Source organism: Uloborus diversus, chromosome 1, assembly GCF_026930045.1.
Source record: "Uloborus diversus isolate 005 chromosome 1, Udiv.v.3.1, whole genome shotgun sequence".
NCBI classification, from domain to species: Eukaryota; Metazoa; Arthropoda; class Arachnida; order Araneae; family Uloboridae; genus Uloborus; species Uloborus diversus.
The window spans coordinates 238153205-238173664 of NC_072731.1; the positions used below are offsets into that span (position 1 = coordinate 238153205).

The window sequence follows — 20460 nt, forward strand, 5'->3', positions numbered from 1 at the left end:
TGTACCATATGAGGCGTTTCATGCGGCAAGGGCGAATCCATCAAAATTAAGCATTCGCCCTGGTTGCAGGGAAGGCCTCATATGCTATAAGAATTACTGGGATGGAACTGCCCCTGCCCCTGTATATATTATCTATTCATCCTATGAAAGTTAGTCCACCTCCCAATTATTAGCATTCGTCTTCAGACGAATCTACTTAAAAACAAGTAGAAAATTCTGTTTAAAAACATGCAGATTGCTAACGTCAAGCGTTGTTCAAATAAATTTTCTTCGTAAAGCATCGTTGTTTGTTTACAACTTTGCAAGAGGTTTCAATACATATATATATATATATATATATTTATTTATTTATTTATTTATTTATTTATTTATTTAAGTTTGCTGCGTGCCGACAATATTGAAGTTGACTATGGGGCATATTAAACCCTATTGTGGTCAATTCGTTCGAATTCTATCGACCAGTTACGTAGTGAGAAATTACCTTCTGGAATTGGTCAAGCAAATTCGTGGATACGATAAGTCATATTCAATTCGGCCGAATTCTGTTAGAGTTGAATATTCTCCTAAATCGATTCTTTCTATATACCTTATCTATTTATCCTACTTATGGTGGGAAAAAGTTCCATTTATGCAAATAAAAATTAAGTTGAAATTCTATTAAACTTTACACACCTGTTACTATGAACGGAACAAGTACATCGTCTTTTCCTATTTCATTGCTTGCAACGCACTTGTAGTGTCCTAACTGAGTGGCCGTGACGTGGAGGGATGAAATAATTTTCATGTTTTTTGCGTCAGAAACCGTCAGTGTCACATTGTCCTTATTTGGCACAGCTCCACTAGGATCTACATCCGTCCAGCCGTATGGACCACCAGTGTCGCACTGATGGTTCTGTCTGCAAGGCTTCCACCGCCACCACACCATTGGATTGGGATAGCTATCGACGTGGCATTCCAAAGTATATTCTTGATCAACCAAGTACACTAGTTCCGCATTCTTTAATGACACTATAGGTTTATCTGGAAAGGCAAAGGAAATCAACATATGAGACAGCGAGAAACAAAGGGATGAGTATAAATTAAAGTTAGGAGTAAAATGCGTGCTTAGTCCAGTGTAGGACTTTTATTAGAGAATTTTGTTTAAGCATGTTGAATAGTATAGCATCACTTGTCAGGTCTTCTATTACCATCTCTTACAGCAAAACAAATGATAGTTTCTTCATCCAGTTCCATTTGTCCTAGTTATCTTTAAATTTTTAATTTTGGCACTTGTCCCCTCTTGTTTTTATATATATATATATATATATATATATATATATATATATATATATATATATATATATATATATATATATATATATATATATATATATATATATATATATATATATATATATATATATATATATATATTAATGAAAAGAAAACCGAGTCCTCTCAAAACAGTATCGTACACAAAAACTCCTTTCATGCTGGTTTGGTAATTCTCCTTCTTCCCATTAAAAATTGTTTAAATTTTCCCAACTTCAGTACGTAATATATTGTTGAACTATGTAAAGCTTTTGAATTTAATATACACTCAGGAACATTGAAATTAGCGCCCCAAGAAAGAAGAAAGGTACAATCGTTAAATTTTGAATATAAGAATCGTGATATCTGATATGCAAATGATCCAAGTTTGGTGTCCAATGCGCATGACCGTTTACCCCACAGTATCGGTGAAATCGGGGAAAAGGTGCTATATAAACCAGTGCACAATTTAGGATTTGTAAGTGTTACGATTATAACCGGATTTTCGGAGAACCTTAACGAGTAAAGGATGTCAGGTAGACGAGTTAGAAAACGTTTCTCACAGTTAAGCAATTTTAAGAGAGGTATGATCATCGGCATGAAAATTGCTGGTTGGTCGACGAGCCGTGCTGTTGCCCAGGTGGATTGTCCGAAGTGTTCCGTTAGAGACTGTTGGAGGCAGTGGACACGAGATGGTACCCACGAGCAAAAAAAAAAAAAAAACGGTCTGGAGCGACCGGGGAGCCCACGAGGAGAGAGGATGGAAGGATCGTGCAGCAAGCACCCGTGGATCTCACAGTGACTCGTTTCACCATACAAGCAGACGTAGGGGTAGCAGTTGTTCCCCGAACCATTTCTAAACGTCTTGCGGAAGTAAATCTGTCGACCAAGCGCTCTTTTCGTGTAGGGCCTTTAACATCGAAACACGGCAACTCCGCCTGCAATGATACGAAGCCAGAGCTATGTGGGATGTTACTGACTGGCAAAAAGTGGTGCTCAGTGATGAATCCTGATTCGTTTTGCGATCAAATGGTATCCACGGTGGATGTAGAGGCGCCCTGGAGAAAGGTACCAGTCCACCCATTCTATCGCACGACACACTACCCACACAGCGGGCAAAGTAGTCTGGTAGGCTATAGCCTATGATAGCCGATCCACTCTAGTGGAACCTTAACGGGCCAGCGTTACGTTAATGACATTCTGCAACCACATCCAGGACCGTTCCTAAATGGCCCTCCAGGAGCAACTTTCCAGCAAGATAATGCTCACCCGCATACAGCTAGAGTTGCCCAAGACTTCTTACGTCCTTTTGAGACTCTTCCATCGCCAGCCCGCTTCGCCGACTTGTTCCCTATAGGGCATGTATGGGATCAGCCGAAACGCCAGATGTCGGCGTGTTAATCTGTGCGAAAGTTGCAAGAGAACTGTTCTCTCGCGACTTTCGGTTGTGTTGGTGAGCTTTTTGCACTGATGAAGAGGCTCCATTGTAGCCTTGAAATAGCTATATGGTGTATTTTCTTTAAATTTTGTGCTTTACTTACGTTGGTTTTTCACTTTAATCAGTACTTATTGATCTTTAGCCAAGCTGTAAATTCAAACGTAATCTATACAAATTTAAAGACTCAAAACCGAATTCCGACTTCATGGGAAAATGTTGGTTTGTTATGACTAAACCTTCTACTTCCCATGATAAATTCCAGTTGTTCAAGTGCTAAGAACATTTCAAAAGTTATGACCGCTAAAAGTGTTATTTAATTGTAAACTTGAAATGAGAGCAGAAAAATCAGTCGTAATAATAGTCTGGACAGTACAGTAAATGTGTTTCATCATACATTACCTTTAACTTCTAAGAGAATTGAAATATTGTTGAAAGTATCTTTTGTCTTCCCACACAATGTGTACCTTGCTGCATCAGCACGCATGAGCTGTTTAATTTCCAGAACGGTGGTTGACTCCAGCGTTTTCATGTGGTAGTGGTTGTCGGGTTCAAGGCTTTCCCCGTTTTTCTCCCAGTACAGCTCGACTTCAGATATGCTGGGGAAAGCACTGAAGGTGACGACGAATTTCACGTCCTGACCAGCCTTGGTAACGACGGGCTGCGATACGTCGATGTCTGTGGTGAAGTTGACGTGGACGGGCTGCTGCTGTGCTTTAAAAAAAGAGAAAGAAACGAACTTTGCAATATTTTTTTTTTATTTCCAATGGCACATTGAAAGACAATTGAGGCAGTGAGAAGCAAAGGGATGTGTATGGACATTTTCAAGTTTTGAGTAAAACGCTTTTAAAGATCAGATCCTGGGTAGGCTTCCATTGAATTTTTTACCTAAATCTTGCTGTATAGCAGCATACTTGTACCACCTCTTGCCCCATAACAGAGAAGAGGTTATCCTAACATTTGCACTAGATATCTCGAAATTTTTAGTCTTGGCACTTGCATCCCTTTGCTTCTCACTGCCTCAATTGAGGCTTTGAGTTTTTCATTGAAAAGTTTTTCTAAATCATTCTGCATAAGTAGCACCTACCAGGACTGCTATTACTATCTCTTGCCCCAAGACAGAGGAGAGCTTCACCTACCATTTGTACTGGTTATCTCTAAATTTTCAATTTTGGCACATACATCCCTTTGCTTCTCACTCCCTTAATTGAAAGACACGAGAAAGGAACAGATTTTACAATATTTTTTTTTTATTTCGAGTGACACATTAAAAGACAGTTGAAAATCAAAAGACAGCAAAAAAATCTATGAATGAAAACGAGCTGTTCAGCGTCCCCAAATTGATACTTGAGAAAGAGAAGGGCATCTAGACAAGTGCAACAAGTCCAACTCTTCGTGAAGATCGCACAACGTACAAAAAGGATGAGAAACCCTTTAGCGCGACATAGATGTCTTCTTAGGCAATCGTTGTCAGAAGTCAGACGAAACGTGATGACAAATCTGTCGTGTGCAGGTAAAGGGCAGTAACTGCAAATTTTTCTTTTTTCATTTTTTTGCATTTTTGTCATCTATTGTACGTTAGCTTTATTGTACAAGATTGGTTATTTGGTTTCCGCTGAAAAAAAGGCGCGAAAAAAACGTCTAATTCCAAGATTTTCCTATGGTTAATATTGATTTCGACACACATTTCTTCAAATATCTCGAAAACTCATTTCTGCAGATACTGCCGTTTACCTGCACACGGCAAAAATTTCGTCCTGGGCAGCAGAGGGGCAGTGAAAATCTGTTTAAGTCATTGTTTATATGGATAGCGATTTTTGAGTTTTTCATTCAAAGAATCTCTGAAAGAATTTCTTTCATTTGACATTTGACATTTTTAAAAGGAAGTCTTAAGTTAGATATCTGATCTGAGAATAAAATATTCAGTCATTAATTTATTAGAAAAATGTTTTTGGAATGAACGATTCTCAAAAGATGGAGGGAGATTCGTCTGTCTTGCCACATTGTGGACCAGTTTGGAAAAACCTTGCAATGGTTTCGGTTTTTCAAATGAACTTCCTCGAGAATCAGCAGATTTTGTCGTCGTCTTAGTGGAAAGGAGAGCTAAGCCACACAACTATTTTACAGAAAATGGGCAATTAAATTTTTTATTTTTGTTTTAAAAACAATTATTCATTTATGTCTATGGCTGTGGCAAATCCAACCAGGCATCCTCCTAATGCTGTGGTAAGGATTTGCGTAGCCTTCACAATGCTACCAAAAGTTTTCCCCTATTATAGTTATTTATTTATCTACAAGCTCATCCTACTTTAAATTGATTCATTAAAATAAAATTCATTAAATTGAATCATTTCTTATAAAATTCATTCATAAATGTTTAAAAAAATTGCAATTTTTTTAATTGTGGGGAAAATAGCATTTTTTTGCAAAACGTGTTGTTGTTACAGCAGTGGTTTCGGTTGCACTTGCACGCGTTTTCAGCCCACCAGATTTGAGAAGGTCTGTTAGTAATTTCATGGCATATGCAAGAATAGTGATCATCAGCTCCCACAAAATTAAAAATTTCTTGACTTACCATAGACAATTATATTGACTTCAGCTCTCCCAGTTTTCTGTGAGTGATCAGTTACGGAACAGATATAAGTCCCACTGTCTGAAATCCGTGCGTCTTTTACTATCAGCTGCGAAGACACTTCCTGGTGCTCAAAATTTCGTATTTTCTTCCACTCCGAATGAGCTTTCGTTTCGTTTATGCGGTTTTCTTTGTTCTGAAACACAAATGAGTTCATTTTTAATAACTTCAATTAAAGCGATGCACACATAGTGGTAAAGTCTGTTAGTAAATTAATAAAATTTGGTGGTAAAGTTGAAGACACTCACGTTTTTGTTTGGGTAACTCCAATCCATAAATAATCGAGTTCCCAAATCCACCTTGACTGTGCATTTCAGAACAAAAGTACCATTCACGACTGGATGTAGAGCTTCAGACAAATCAATGTAAGGTTGAGGCTCGTGATATGTGTCAGCTAAAAAATAGAAAAGCACACTAAAAAATATAGCTCTGCTTTATTGGTGGGAAGTCTTGAAATTTAATTGTTGAGATTTCTTAGAACAAAAATGCATGAACTAAGAATGCAGAAATTAACAGGTCACGAACATTTAACACAGTGAAATTTCCTTAACGCATTGCAGACCAGTCACGACAATTCTCATGTGATTTTTTTTCTTATAATCAAATGGCTGCTTTCAAGTCTCACAGCTCACCAGGTATTATCGTTAAAGTACATTGGTAGTTCTCAAACCATCTCTTAATAATTTTTCATGAACTTCCAAACGCTTCTGAATCTTCAAATTCCCTTAGTTGAGTAGCCTCTGAACGTTTTTACATATGAGTCAGTGAGGAGCAAAGAGGTGTAAGTGCCAAAATTAAATATTTGGTGATAACCAGTAAAAATGGTAAGGGTGAACCCCTCCTCTGTCTTGGAGCAAGAAATAGTACTAGTAGCCCTGGTAGATACTGCTACACAGCATGATTTAGAAAAAAAATCAATGAAAACCTACGTAGGATGTTATCTTTAAACGCGTTTTACTCAAAACTTGAAAATGTCCACTTACATCCCTTTGCTTCTCACTGCGTTATATGAGGCAGTGAGGAGCAAAGGTGTGAAAGTGCCAAAATTAAATATTTGGAGTTAACCAGTAAAAATGGTAGGTGAACCCCTCCTCTGTCTTGGGGCAAAAAATGGTACTAGTAGCCCTGGTAGGTGCTGCTGTACAGCATGATTTAGAAAAACTCTTCAATGAAAGCCCTCCAAGTACCGCAACTTTAAACGTGTTTTACTCAATATTTATGTCCACTAACATCCCTTTGCTTCTCACTGCCTCGTTTAAGAATTGAATAAATACCTTTGTGCTTGAAAAATAAAAGAATATAAATCAAAGTTTAAGGCACAAGTTTACAGGAGAATTGTATACATGTGTTTCGGATCTTTTCATCCAAAAGTTCACTTCGTTTCATTGAAAAGGGGGGATTCCTTGTGCCCAAAGCACGTGTATGTAATTTTCCTTCTAATTTGTTCCTTATGCATTGATTTATATTCTTCTGGTTTTGACATATCTTTCATCACAGAATACCTATTCGTATTTTACAGGTCCACAATGTGTTAAATACCCCAAAGAAGGAAGGACAAAAGTTTACTTACGAAAAAACAGAATCGTGATGTTGATTTCCTCAGCAGAATTATTTGAACTAGCTCTGCACTGAAAAAATCCACTGAAATAGAATGTGGGGTAGTGTATACCAAAACCATATCTAGGATCGAAAGTGACATCCGTTCCCGTCGTCACCATTTCCCCGAAATCGTCTTCGCTTTCTTTCTTCCAGAGCGTAACATTGGCTTTTGAACTGGTAGGAAGGCAAGGGATGATTCCTTTCTTGTTCTGCTGGAGAGACAATATCAAATGGACGGACATGATGGCAGAGTTCTGGACAAAAATGTGATCTGGATCTGCAACCAATAAAAAAAAAACTTTTCATAAACTTTATAAGTAATACGAAGTTTAATATTTTAAGCTGAAGGGCGATCATTACGTGTGTTTTACCCATTTTGCGAAGTGGTTGTAAAGCTCTCATTTTGCAAGAAATTATTGTTTGGTGTTGTACATTTTACCGACATTCTGCGTTCTTGAGAACTCAAAATTTATCTCATTCATTAACATCATATTTAGATCATGCATTACCTTTAATTTACATAAAGTTTTCTCTTATCTGTGAGAAGCTTTTATTGTAACTTCTCACGTGATCTTGCAAGTGATCAGGAAGGTTAAAATATGTGCCTCAGAGCCAGAGTAACGTAAATCACAAAATACAAGAGAGAAGGAAAACGTTTGTTTGACGCATGCAAAGGATGGGACTCGCGCTCTTTTAACACTAGTAAATAACGAAATGGGAAGATTGGGTGGCGTCAATTGGGCACCAGGAACATTGGTCGCCGAGTATTTTAGGCGCCGGGTACATTGGGCGCCGGGAACTTTGTGCGCCGAGCACTTTGGGCGCCGGGAGCATTGGTCGCCGAGCATTTTGGTGCGGGGAACATTGGGCTCAATGTACTTGGCCCCCAAAATGCTCGTCGCTCAATGTTCCCGGCGCCCAAAATGCACGGTGCCGGATGTTTCCGGTGCCCAATATGTTCGGCACCCAAAATGCTCGTCGCCCAATGTTCCCGGTGCCCAATATGTTCGGCACCCAAAATGCTCGTCGCCCAATGTTCCCGGTGCCCAAAGTTCCCGGCGCCCAATCTTCCTAGACCAAGTAAATAATTACAAAGGATTTTTTTTTTTTGCAATTACGTTCACATGGCTTGATACGGAGTAGGATTCTACATACAGTACACTAAAAAATGGAAAATCGCAATTTTTGGACTTACGCCAGTCTGACTCTGAGGTACAGAAATATAGAGTCAAAGTCATGCCAACTTTTTCCAGCCAAACACCAAGGTTAGATCCAGCCTCTGGTTTTGGATGGGGTCATTTTCAGAAAAGGAGGGGGAGGCATAAGTGTCATTTTTGGTAGTATTTCGCCGCTCCAACAAGACCCACCAATGACCAAGAATATCATAATGTAAAACTTATAAACCAAAAGAATACTGAAATGAGCTCCCTGATGTACTGGCGTACCTCATTAAAATTTTCAATTGAGAATGTTAAAATTTTGCATTAGACAAATTTTACGATTTGAAAAAGCTTAAGTGTTCAATTTTTCGCTCATAAATTTGTTCAAAAAGGAATAGTTAGTTATGCTACTTTATCAGATCTGGAAAGTAAGAAACTGGATAATAAATTATTTTTAGCTTTTAAAAAAATTTCTTCTCACTGCTCGAAGTAACAATATTTAATCAATCATTCACTTACCGTTGACAAAGACATACACAGCAGTGACATTTTCGGCAAAATCGAAATCGGTGGTGTTGATGTAATGGCACATGTAAAAACCAGTATCCTTATAATCTAAGTTTGATAATGAGATGGTGGATTTGTACTTATTTACAGTTTGGTACATATCTACATATGAAGACATAAAGATGCGGGTGTCGTTCAGCAGTATACCCTAAAATAAATAAATAAGTACATTATTATAAACATTCGTGAAAAAACTGAAGTTATTTTTTATAACAAATGAAATTACTTTCAAATTTATTGTCTAAAGAGTCAGATTGAAATCAAACAATCATTTGTATATTCATTATTGGTTTTTTTTTTTTTTTTTTTTTTTGAGCAATTACGATTGCTTATTGTTCTCACTTAACTTTTTTGATGTCCTTTGATTTTATTTTCCCACCGCCACCCTCTGCAGCATCACCGTCGACCGGGTCCTCACGATGCTGCTCCTATAGCGAAAGCCGTCTCCAGGTTGCATCCATGTCCTACACACACGCGCATACATACACAACTACGCACACACACAAACACATACACACACAAACACATACATACACAACTACGCACACACACAAACACATACACACACATACACACACCTACACACACACACGCACGCACACACATATATACACATACACCTACACACACACGCACGCACACACATATACACACAAACACATACACACACATATACACTTACACACACATACACAAACACATACAGACACCTACACATGCACACAAACACATACACACACACACAAACAACTACCCACACATTCATGTCTGCACACAGGCACAAACACATATGCCTACACACTCATACACATACCCCCCCCCCCCCCCCCGCATACACACACATTCATACACACAACTACTCACACACTTATGCCTGCACACAGACACAAACACACATGCCTACACACACATACCCCTACACACAACACACATACCCCCCCCACACACAAACACACACGCCTACATACACACACTCGTGATTGCGAAAAACATAATTTGAATTCAAGATGTCAAAATTCAGATTTTTTTTTTTTTTTAATTCAACTCAACACATTTTACGAATGAAGTGTACACATTTCCATCTTTTTTAATTTTATTTTATTTTAGCTTCTGCTGTACATCTAATTAATATAAATTTCCTAGAGGGAAGCGGCAATTGCCTCCTCCCCTAAGTGTATATACGAGTATGTGAGCGTGGTTTCTGTTGTATTTCAATCTAAAAGGGGAGAGGGACACATTTGCACAGAGGTCCGACATATGGACAGTTAAATATTTCTAAACTTAAAAAAAAGGGTGGAAATTACAGTATTACCTCGCATTATCCGGAACGCCGGAAAAAAGCGAGGTTGACCCGTATAAAATTTCCCGGCATGCCGGATAATTCGAGGTTTATTTTGCAACAAAACAAAAGCAAATTTCCCCATTCAGTTCCAATTAGAAAGATAACCACTGTAAGGAAAAAAATTAATAAATCCCGAAAGTAACTTTCTTTCAAAAAAAAAAATGTGTATAGCACATAATATGTGCTTATTATTTATGGTAGGTCATTATTAATGGATTTAATTACATGCCAATAAATTAAGCTATTCAGAAGCAATCATCGTTACTACGATTTGTTCATAATTTTTTTTAATAAATTATTTTAGTTTCGTTTTGAGAGGTGAGTTTAATTTTTATTTATTGAATAGCTATGTAAATGCTTTAGCACTGGTTTAGGGGCATTAACTTGCTGCTTAAATGTTTGCTTACTTAGTTTTAATTTAATTTTTATAAAATTATTCATTATTGAACAATATTTTTCTTGTTAAAATAACAAATGACATTGTTAGTAATTAGTTTTACAAAATTAAACTGTTTATTTATTCTAATAAGATATGAAAAGAACTTATATTTATTTTTAAGCTGATCATATTTTTTATAGCATTATTTTTTCCCCCTAACCTCGATTTTTCCGGCACGCCGAAAAGGACCAGGTAAGTGTTACTGAAAATCTGCTGACCACCGCATTTTTTGGCATGCCGGATAATGCGGGGTAATACGGTATGAAAAAAATATACTTCAATCGCAGCACTATGACCAACTTCCCAAGACAATTTGAAGCAGTTAGAAGGAAAATTTTCCGTTAGGTCAAGCATTCAGTTTTGAAACTTAAAACGTAATTTATGCTGTATTTATTTGAAGTCTAATTGATTCTTCAATATATTGCATTATGTGAAATTTAATTATTTAAAAATACGTGTATCAGGAAACCTAGCAAAAATTCTTTATCTTGGCAAAATATATCTTGACCCACACTACAAACTAAAAGCTGATGAAAGTGTCAGCAGTTGGTGCGCATGGAAAATAAAAATGACGTATCATTCCAAAAAATATATTCTTGCCAACTAGCAAAAAAAGTTAGAATTAAAACAAAAAGTATTTTAGGAATAAACTAGTGTGATACCCGCGCGGCTTTGCTCGTAGTAGAAAATTAAAAGGTCTTTTGGTTCGCCTGTATATTTACAAATAATGTAAGGTGAATTTCTCGCCACTTGTCTGGCCCATGTTACGGTTCCACATTGTGATAACTTGGTAATTTACGCGTCCATCTTATGGCAATTTTGCTCGGGAGAATTTTCTTAAAATTGGAATAGAAAAAGAACAAAATCGAATTCTCGAAAAATCGCTTCGATGTGCACACCCCCATGCTACAAACTAACTTTGTGCCAAATTTCATGAAAATCGACTGAACGGTCTAAGGCGCTATGCGTGTAGCGTGTCACAGAGATCCAGACAGAGAGACTTTCCAACTTTATTGTTAGTAAAGATTATTTTCTAATGGGTAGAGTGTTTTTTGGATCACCTTGTTTTTTAATTACTCTACTTTTGACGATTCAGCATGAACTAATAGGTATGAAATGAACCTCTCATCTTAATAAAATGTTTGTTTTCGACTATTTATTTATTTAAAATAACAAATAATAACGTCATAAAGCACAAATTGTAGATTACTGCAGACACGTGTTTCGTCGTTACAAGGAACATCTTTTTCAATGCAAAAGAAATGAGCATATGGATGAAAAGACGTCCGACAAAAGCCAAGAGCCAGATAAGCAGGCAGCTTAAAAACTCAACGTCGCGTTTCCAGTAACGCCAAAACATGTGTCTGCAGTAATCTGCAATTTGTGCTTTTTGACGTTTTTATTTCTTATATTACATCTCAAGGATATTTATTCAACTTATTTATTTATTTTATTTTATTTTATTCATTTATTTCATTTATTTATTTTATTCATTTATTTACTTATTTATTTTTCAAATGTAACACTTGTATTTCGATGCAAATGTTGGTAATGTAGGAAAAGGAGACCCTAACATTTGATTCAAATTAATTTCATTCAAAAACGAAACTGACGCATGCGCATTTTAACTTTCCACAACTTAGTCTGCGATTCAAATATGCTTTTCATTTTTGTTGCATTTTTGTATAGTTCAATTTTTTACATGAGTTTTGTTAAACTTACATTCATCATACTTTTTATTCAATCAATCAACTAAAATTCACGGCTGTATATTCCGCACTAATCGGACTTAGGGGTGCCCACCTAGGTCACGGCGCAAACTACGCCATTGAAATTTTATGGGGGAAGGGTTGTTTTGAGAGGTATATTTTACTTTGGGGGGCTCTTGATTTGGGGGGGTTCGCGATATTTAGGGGGTTCACCTTTGCTCTTAGCGGGTGAGCACCCCTGATCGTGCTTATAGCTTTTTTTCAATTATGGCCTTATAGAAGCTATAATAATTGAAGAAGGTCTCATTGTCTGGTTTGTTAACCCATCTTGTATTACCAGTTTGGTGTTATAACATATGTTTTCTGGCGTTCATATCATTAAACTAGAAATTTTCTCTGGAATAAAAAGAAAAGTATAGAAATTTGATCAAAATGTAATTTTTTAGCTTTGTGAATGCCAGATAAAACACATATAAAATAATCTGCTTCAACCCTCACCAAAAAAAAATAATAATAATAAGCAGTAAATTAATATACTCGTAATTCCTAGTAGGCGCCCTCACCCCTCAACCCTCATGCCAAGCATTTCTCCTGAATGCCGTTTCATAATTCGTAGTGCTGCCATCTGACGCTTAAATGTGTAAACATAATTTTTTCTTCACTTATGTATGGTTTTTAAATCTAGTATAAGAACTAAAATTTGGCAAACCCTCCATTTTTCAGTGTAAAATAGCAAATAATCGCTAAATCGTGATTTTATCGTTTGTAGAAGGCCTAACATATAATAAAGCGACATCAACAAACAATTGTTATTAACATTCAATGTGTAGCATCGTTTACTATCTTGTCGAAATTGCCTGAGTTTATTTCACAATAAATTTTGTTTCTCCATTGTTCATTATGGTTAACTAGTACAAAAAAGTTGTTCATTGCTCTAGCAAGCTTAATTCATGAAGTTGACAAACAGTGGTGCCCCGAACTAAAACTTTTGGGAGGAGAAAAATTCTTATTTTTTCAAATAAAATTCCGACTTTTACCAAATGATAAAATCGAGAGTGCACACGTATCACACATACACAGCATCAAATGAGAAGGAACACCAGACATCATTAATAAACAACCTAAAAATTATGTTTAAAAAAATCAATGTTGCAATATTGTTCCCAAATTTACCGAATTGTCATCAAAATTTTCCGAACATTGAGTTGCCCTTGTTGACGAATTCAAAATGAAAAATATCGCCGAGTACCGTCATTTCGTCCTGCGATTTGATAACCCTAGAAAAGCAGACTAGCTAAAAAAAGCCATGATTGGCAAGGAATTCGCTGTCTTTATTTAGATACCGAAGGATCAAGTGGACGATATGACCCAAATGGCTGCACATATTTGCACGAACTGTGCTTAGTTGTGACCAAAAAACAGAAAATCACAACTTATTAGTGCCCGGATGTGACAATTGATTATTCTCCTTTCCAATGAAGCAAATATGGAATTTTTAAGGATGTTTTTGAGTTTGTCATATGTGGTTTATTATGCTTTCATATTGAAGAAATTGAATTTTTCTTTTTTGAGCAATCACGATTGCTTATTGTTTACACTTGACTGTTTTGGCGTCCTATCATTTTATTTTCCCACCGCCACCCTCCGCACAATCACCGTCGACCGGGTCCTCATGATGCTGCACCTATAGCGAAAGCCGTCTCCAGGTTGCATCCATATGCTACACACACACACGCGCACACACACACAACTACACACACACACACAAACGCATACACACACACGTACACATAACTACCCACACATTCATGCTTGCACACAGACACAAACACATATGCCTACACACACATACCCCCCACACACACATTCATACACACAACTACCCACACAATTATGCCAGCACACAGACACAAGCACACATGCCTACAAACACATACACATACCCCCCACACACAAAACACACGCCTACATACACACACTCGTGATTGCGAAAAACATAATTTGAATTCAAGATGTCAAAATTCAAATTAATTTCTTTTCTTTTTTTTTTCTTCTTTTTTGTTTTTTTCAGTGTTAATCTTATTAGGGACCCATGTTTCGAAAAAAGGCCAACTTAACGTTTTTTGTTAAATTGCTGACATACAGAATTTAAAGTTTAATTTTCACACAGAAGGACTTTTTCTCATATTTTACGAGTCTGTCAATGAATGTACAAAAATTGGAGCCAATTGTATAGTGAATGAACGAAATATTAGGCCCAGAACCTTAAATTGGGCTTTTTTGGCGCATTTACCTTAGTTATAAAAAGAGTCAATCTAATGCAAGTCTGAAACGTTGAAACTAATATTATTCTTCACCGAATACTTAAGACAGAGCTTTAGTCAGATGAAGTGACATCTATTTTCCAAAGAAAGAAATACGAATTATAAACACAGCAACAGGAACTAATTACCTTTGGTGATTGAATTTTCCACCGGAGCGGGTGTTTTCCACTGCAACTGAGTTTTAGTGTGGAATTTGCTTCGACATCAATGGACCCCTCTCCTATGTTCAAAACTGGTGGATGAAAGAAATGCACACTCGCAAAACCTGGAAAAGAAAAATTGGCTAAATAACACTTTTATTGAAGACCTCAATCATATTCAAAAACGTCGTTTTCGAGTATAGAGAAAACAATGAAAGATAATTTTTCTGCTACCAATACTGCGTCATGATCATTGCAACTAGATTTCAGGTCAAAAATATTATCGTATGCCTGACTGGCTGCAATACATTTACGCTTATGGTTGCCTTATTGTAAATGTTAGGGCACATTACAGCACCAACGCAATTATAATATACCCCTCATGATCCTCTAAGTTCATTTAGGTGACAGAATATGTAATGAAATATCAAGTCAATGAACGTTGATACACATTTTCACGGAGGTTTTCCCACGAGGAGGTTCACATGTTTTTTTTTTGGGGGGGGAGAGGGGGCTTATTCCCATTTTGGGGGCTCATTTTTGGAGAAACTGCTGCACAGTATTTGAGAGGGATTGCGAAGTTGCTCTAAACATCAATCAAAATATCATAGTGATGCTAACAATAAATTTATCCAAGAACATACAGCATCACATCTACGGTCATAATGTCACGCTTTATTACAGTCCCCATTAATGGGGAAGCATGGGCTCCCATATGCAAAATTTTAAGAGAGGGGGGGGGGCTCAGAAATTTTCCTCATGGTTTGGCAGGATATTTTTCCCATGCAAACTGATTTCATTACAGATTAGAGTTATTAAAATTTGACATTTTTAAAAACTTATTCATTAACAACTGGAAAAGAAATGTTTTTACATTTTTGCAAAGAAAAAAGTACTAAAAGCAAGAAAGTTCTAACTTCTAGGGGGGCTTGAGCTTCCACTTGCCCCTCTACATAGGCGCCCATTTGGGGAAGGCTAGGTGTACAATAGCAATGGAACCTCTGGGGCGAGATGAAAGCTTATTTTATAAATACTACATATCTCTGAATATAATGGCACACGTGGACCTTGTAATAAATTAGAGGGCCGTGCGTTTATTATAGCTTAAAGCAGGGCTGCCTGCGAGGGAGGGGCTGTCCATAGCACGGATTGCACCATTAAAATGTTTAGAGGAGTTAGAGGGTATTTTTCTCTTCCTTGAGGGGGGGGGGAATGCAAGAGTGGGGACTCGTCGCTCTTGGAAGAATGAGCATCAACCCCTGCTTAAAATGGGCATTGAAGTACATCAGAAAATTCCATCACAGAGCGCAATCATGTTTCTTTCATAATTGAGGTAGTGAGAAGCAAAGGGATGCAAGTGGCAAAATTAAAAATTTGAAGATTACCAGTACAAATGGTAGGTGAACCTCTCCTCTGTCTTGGGGCAAGAGATTGTACTAGAAGCCCTGGTAGGTGCTGCAGTATAGCATGATTTTAAAAAAAAATTTCAATGAAAGCCTACATAGGATCTGATCTTTAAACGCGTTTTACTCGAAACTTAAAATAGTCCACTTGTATCTCTTTGTTTCTCATTCCCTCAATTGTTTCAAGCTTTGAATTGAATCGGAGAAAAACTGATTTCAGTTACTTGAGCAGCCAATTGCGTTGTAACAAGAAATTCCTTAAAGGGATCCAGGCTAAAAAAACACCAACTGTGATATTGGTAAATAGCAGCAGCATGATTTAATTTTAATTTCACATTAACAGTCGTGCAAGCATAAAATTGATCAGATGACGAAAACATTTTTGACACAGAAGATAATAGCTTTAATTTTCATTATGAGGATAAGAAACAAAAGTCCGGACTACCTTCCTTGAATACTACTATTAATACAGGACTACCTACCCTTTCCTACTCAACAAGCAGTGAGTGCATGACATAATGTTAATTTAGTTAATGCTACAAAAAAAATTTAAAAAAAGAAAAGAAAATTAAAGAAAGAACAGGAAAAGAAATAAGACGAAAAAAAGAAGAAGGTTGTTTCGTATTTTATTGTTCAAAGACCTCTGCGGGCTAAACGAAGTTCATATTGGGGCAGAGCCAATGGAAAACACCAAACCTAACCAAAGACAAATTGGTTTGGTAAAACAAAAAAAAGAAATTCAGAGAGAGAGATGGTTAAATTTTTGGAGGGGGCAATGGTTAATTTTAGTCATTTTCTGTGGTCAACAAAGGAAATTTTCTGAGTTTCAGATGGGGATATAAAACTATTGAAGCAAAATCATTTAATACCTGCACTAATAGTTGACACTTATATAAAGAAAAAATAAATTACCAAGATAAATTATAAAATTTTATAAAAATGATAAAATGGTGCTTTAATTTGCAATGCTTGTCTTTAAGTTCACTCTTACCTGATCTTTTTTTGACTGAGCTTCTCGTGACATTCTTTTATAAGATTCAACTACTAACTCACTGTCAACTAATAGTGCGAAAGTCAACTGTTGGTGATTTTAACTTAATTTTCTAAGACATTATTTTGCACAAAATGTGCTTTTTTGAAAATGCATAAAAATTCATTATAAAAAAAGAGTTTTTTTAACTAACAGAGAATGATTCTTTTGCTACCATATTTTTTTTCCATCATCGGAAACTTTAAAAACGGATTTTTGAGACAAATTTGAATAATTATTTCATTTCATAGTTGAAGCCCGTGATTTAACGTCCATTGTTTTCTCAGAAACTTCTTCCAGTCTTCTCTCCCTTCTCAGATATCACGAAGACATAAGATCTAAGTTCGTTGGTAAGTGCTGTTGCGTGTTTCGGAATAGACTTCCCAAGTAAAACTTCCTTTCCTGTTTCCGGAAGTGACCTCCCTTGAAGCTGCCCCAGCTCAACAAAGCGTTTACTCGGAAAGGATTCGCCAAGGCCAAGAAACATGGCTTAGATTAGGCAATGTAGGTTCAAGTTCGATATATAATTAGAAATTTATTCAAAGAAAGCAGATTGCAAGTGCCTAAAGCAGATTGCAGTTTCATGTCTTTGTGTTGCATCCCAAATGATAAGATTTTTTCTCCAGTCCAATACAACATGTTATTTTTTACTCTTATATAATGTAACATATCTTTTTTAAATAACCGATGAAAATACTGTAAAACAAATGTTGTTGTTATTCTTTCATTTGAATTTTAAAAGCAATGTATGATATGGACAACATAGCATTTTTAATTTATCCCTTTATGGGTAATGTCATCACGATGCAAACATTGCAAAGGATTTTGTTGGGTTTTTCGCAGGAGTGCATCGCTCCTCCTCCCATGAGCGATTGTACATCCCTCAAATACTACAAAGTTCCCCGACCCTCCAAATGAGAGCCCCCCCAAAAATAGAAAAAGAACCCTTAAAACTGCCTCTCACCCCTAAAATTTTAATGTCGTAGTCTGCGCCCTTCGTGGGAACTCCTGTTTTTAGAAAAAGGAAACTGTCAGGAGGTTCCATGAACCTCTTTTTCGACTTTTGAAGCAGGTAACAGTAGTAGTGTTATTGCAATTTTATTCATTGGTTTTTTGGAAAAATCTGTCATTTGAGTTAGTAGTGTTTCATTTTGCTAATTTTGAAGTCAAACATTTTAGGGATTTTTTCATTGAACATTTGTAAAATTCAAGTTGTGCAACCGAACCAAACATAACATTTTTCATTAAACTTTCAGCAAATGTAACGATGTCACGAGAAACGCGATCCCATATTTTTCATATCGACTTAATGCAGGGGTGCCCCTCCCCCCAAAAAAGCAAGAGCCCCCCCCCAGAGTGAAAAATACCCCTCAAAACACCACTCCCGTTAAAATTTCAATGGCGCAGTCTGCGCATGTTCGCCCCCCCCCCTTCCAGGTGGGCACCCCTGCACAATGCGACCTATAAAATTATTTGTGCTTAACCTATAAGAATAGTATAATACTTTTTTTTACACATTGTTTCCACTATTTCGAATTGCGAAAGCAATACAACAAGTCACGTGTTGCACTTGTATAACTAGTTTTTCCAAAGGAGTATAACCAACAGGTCTGCTGCATTGATATTATTAAGCTCAGAGGACAGTATATGAGCAGAAACTTAGCAATGTGGTCGTTTCAACGGTTTCGTAAGTTTTAGAAATAATGTTAAGTTTAATTAAAACTGTAGGTCCAACTGGCAATAGGCAGGGCCCGATTTAGAAAATTTAGGACTTTAAGCACAACAAACCTGTGGGACCCCCTTGAATTGCACATTCGATGGCCGTGCTCAATCGCACATCTTTTTGTCACGGCAGAGGCTCTCATCCCCCAAGAGCAATGTCGACCCCCCCCCACCCCGAAAAAATGCTGATACCCTACCCCCTAAAAAAAATCAGTGGTGCATTCTGCACCACTGATTTTTTTTTTTTTTTCAATTGACTCCATTGACCCCTCCTTCCCTGTGACACCGTTGGCATCTTCCGTGCATATTCGTCCAATCTTGAAAGGAATTTCTGAAGCTGCCAAATTTCTGTATCTATGTATTTGAAATTGACATAAATACACAATAACAAAAAAAAATCAAATATCTTGAAAAAACAGTGGCGGCGATTCGGGAGAGGGGGGTGGAGGGGGCACCCCCTCCCCCACTTTTTATGGTTTATTTATTTATTTCATTTTCCAATTTAGGAACCAAAACTAGAAATTATTAAAAAAAAATCAGTAACAACATTTTCAGATCATAATTATTTGTTTTACTTTGTATATCTGTTTACGAAACATTATTTAGCACAAGCAGTACCTTTTAGCTTACGCACTTATTGTTTAGATATTAGTACATCAATTGTTTTTCTTAAACAAGCCATTTTTGCTTAATGAAATTAAAACCTAGTTCTCGTGACAGCTCAAACTACTTTGGGGTAAATAATGTAAATTTAATTCATGTTTCTTCGGGAAAGTTATTGCATGCATAATTCATCAAAATTTTAAGAGAAATGTGAGTTAAGCTGTTAGGTTTGCACCAATTACCACTCATATGCTCTCAAAACCAGCCTTCGCAAAATTTTGTACTTTTTTTTTTCTCTTTTTTCCCCCTTAATATTCTTTTTTTGCTGCCGCTAAAAATCCTATGGCTTTTAGTTGTCGTTTTTTTGCCCCCCCCCCCCCCACACTTTTCAGTCCTAATCGCCGCCTCTGAGAAACAATGTAAATTAACAGAAATAAAATACGTAAATGCCATAAACAGTAATAGTGAGCTCCGTTCTAACATGAAGTGACACGTGAGTAGTCTAATTCTATGCTAGATGTCACTCCTGATAAGTGTCTCACATCATGGGGGAGAGTTAATCTTCAACTGAACTCATAAATCTTGTTAAAATAGAACCAGCAATAACAATTAAAGTTTTTAACTTATGTTTGAATTAAATCATTTAGAAAAATTGTATAGTTCAAAACAGTTGAAAACATTAATACTCGTATATGTAAAAAAAATTGTAATTTTTTAGGGCCCCCCAAGCTAGGTGGGTCCTGAGCCGGGCTTCATGGGCTCACACATAAATCATACCTTTGCCAATAGGTATTACTTGAAGATTTCATGGTTCGCCCCTCAAAGCCATTTTGCTTTGCAATGGGGTCGTTTCCAAAATTTTAAAAGTGTTTTTTCCTGAAAGAGCATGCTTAAAAACATAGCATCTGACCATTTTTTTTTTGACAAATTTGTTTACGTTTAATATTTAAAAAAAACTTAAATCGGAGCGCTTTCGTTGTTTACGACTTCTGCCGATGATATCACAAATGATGAAATGCCATTCACTGTGCAAAATATTTAATTCGCATCTTTACTCATGTGTAT

The 20460-nt window shown here is 36.7% G+C and overlaps 1 protein-coding gene across 1 annotated transcript in view; it reads right to left on the reverse strand.

The window, feature by feature from the left end:
• LOC129234208 (vascular endothelial growth factor receptor 1-like) overlaps positions 1–20460 on the reverse strand; it is a 107088-nt gene that overhangs the window by 38932 nt on the left and 47696 nt on the right. Inside the window, exons 2-8 of the mRNA XM_054868131.1 lie at positions 14626–14762; positions 8636–8831; positions 6928–7233; positions 5606–5751; positions 5301–5493; positions 3128–3439; positions 673–1020 (exon numbers count right to left, since the gene is read on the reverse strand). Coding sequence (XP_054724106.1) covers positions 673–1020; positions 3128–3439; positions 5301–5493; positions 5606–5751; positions 6928–7233; positions 8636–8831; positions 14626–14762 — 1638 coding nt within the window. The remainder of the gene's footprint in view (positions 1–672; positions 1021–3127; positions 3440–5300; positions 5494–5605; positions 5752–6927; positions 7234–8635; positions 8832–14625; positions 14763–20460) is intronic.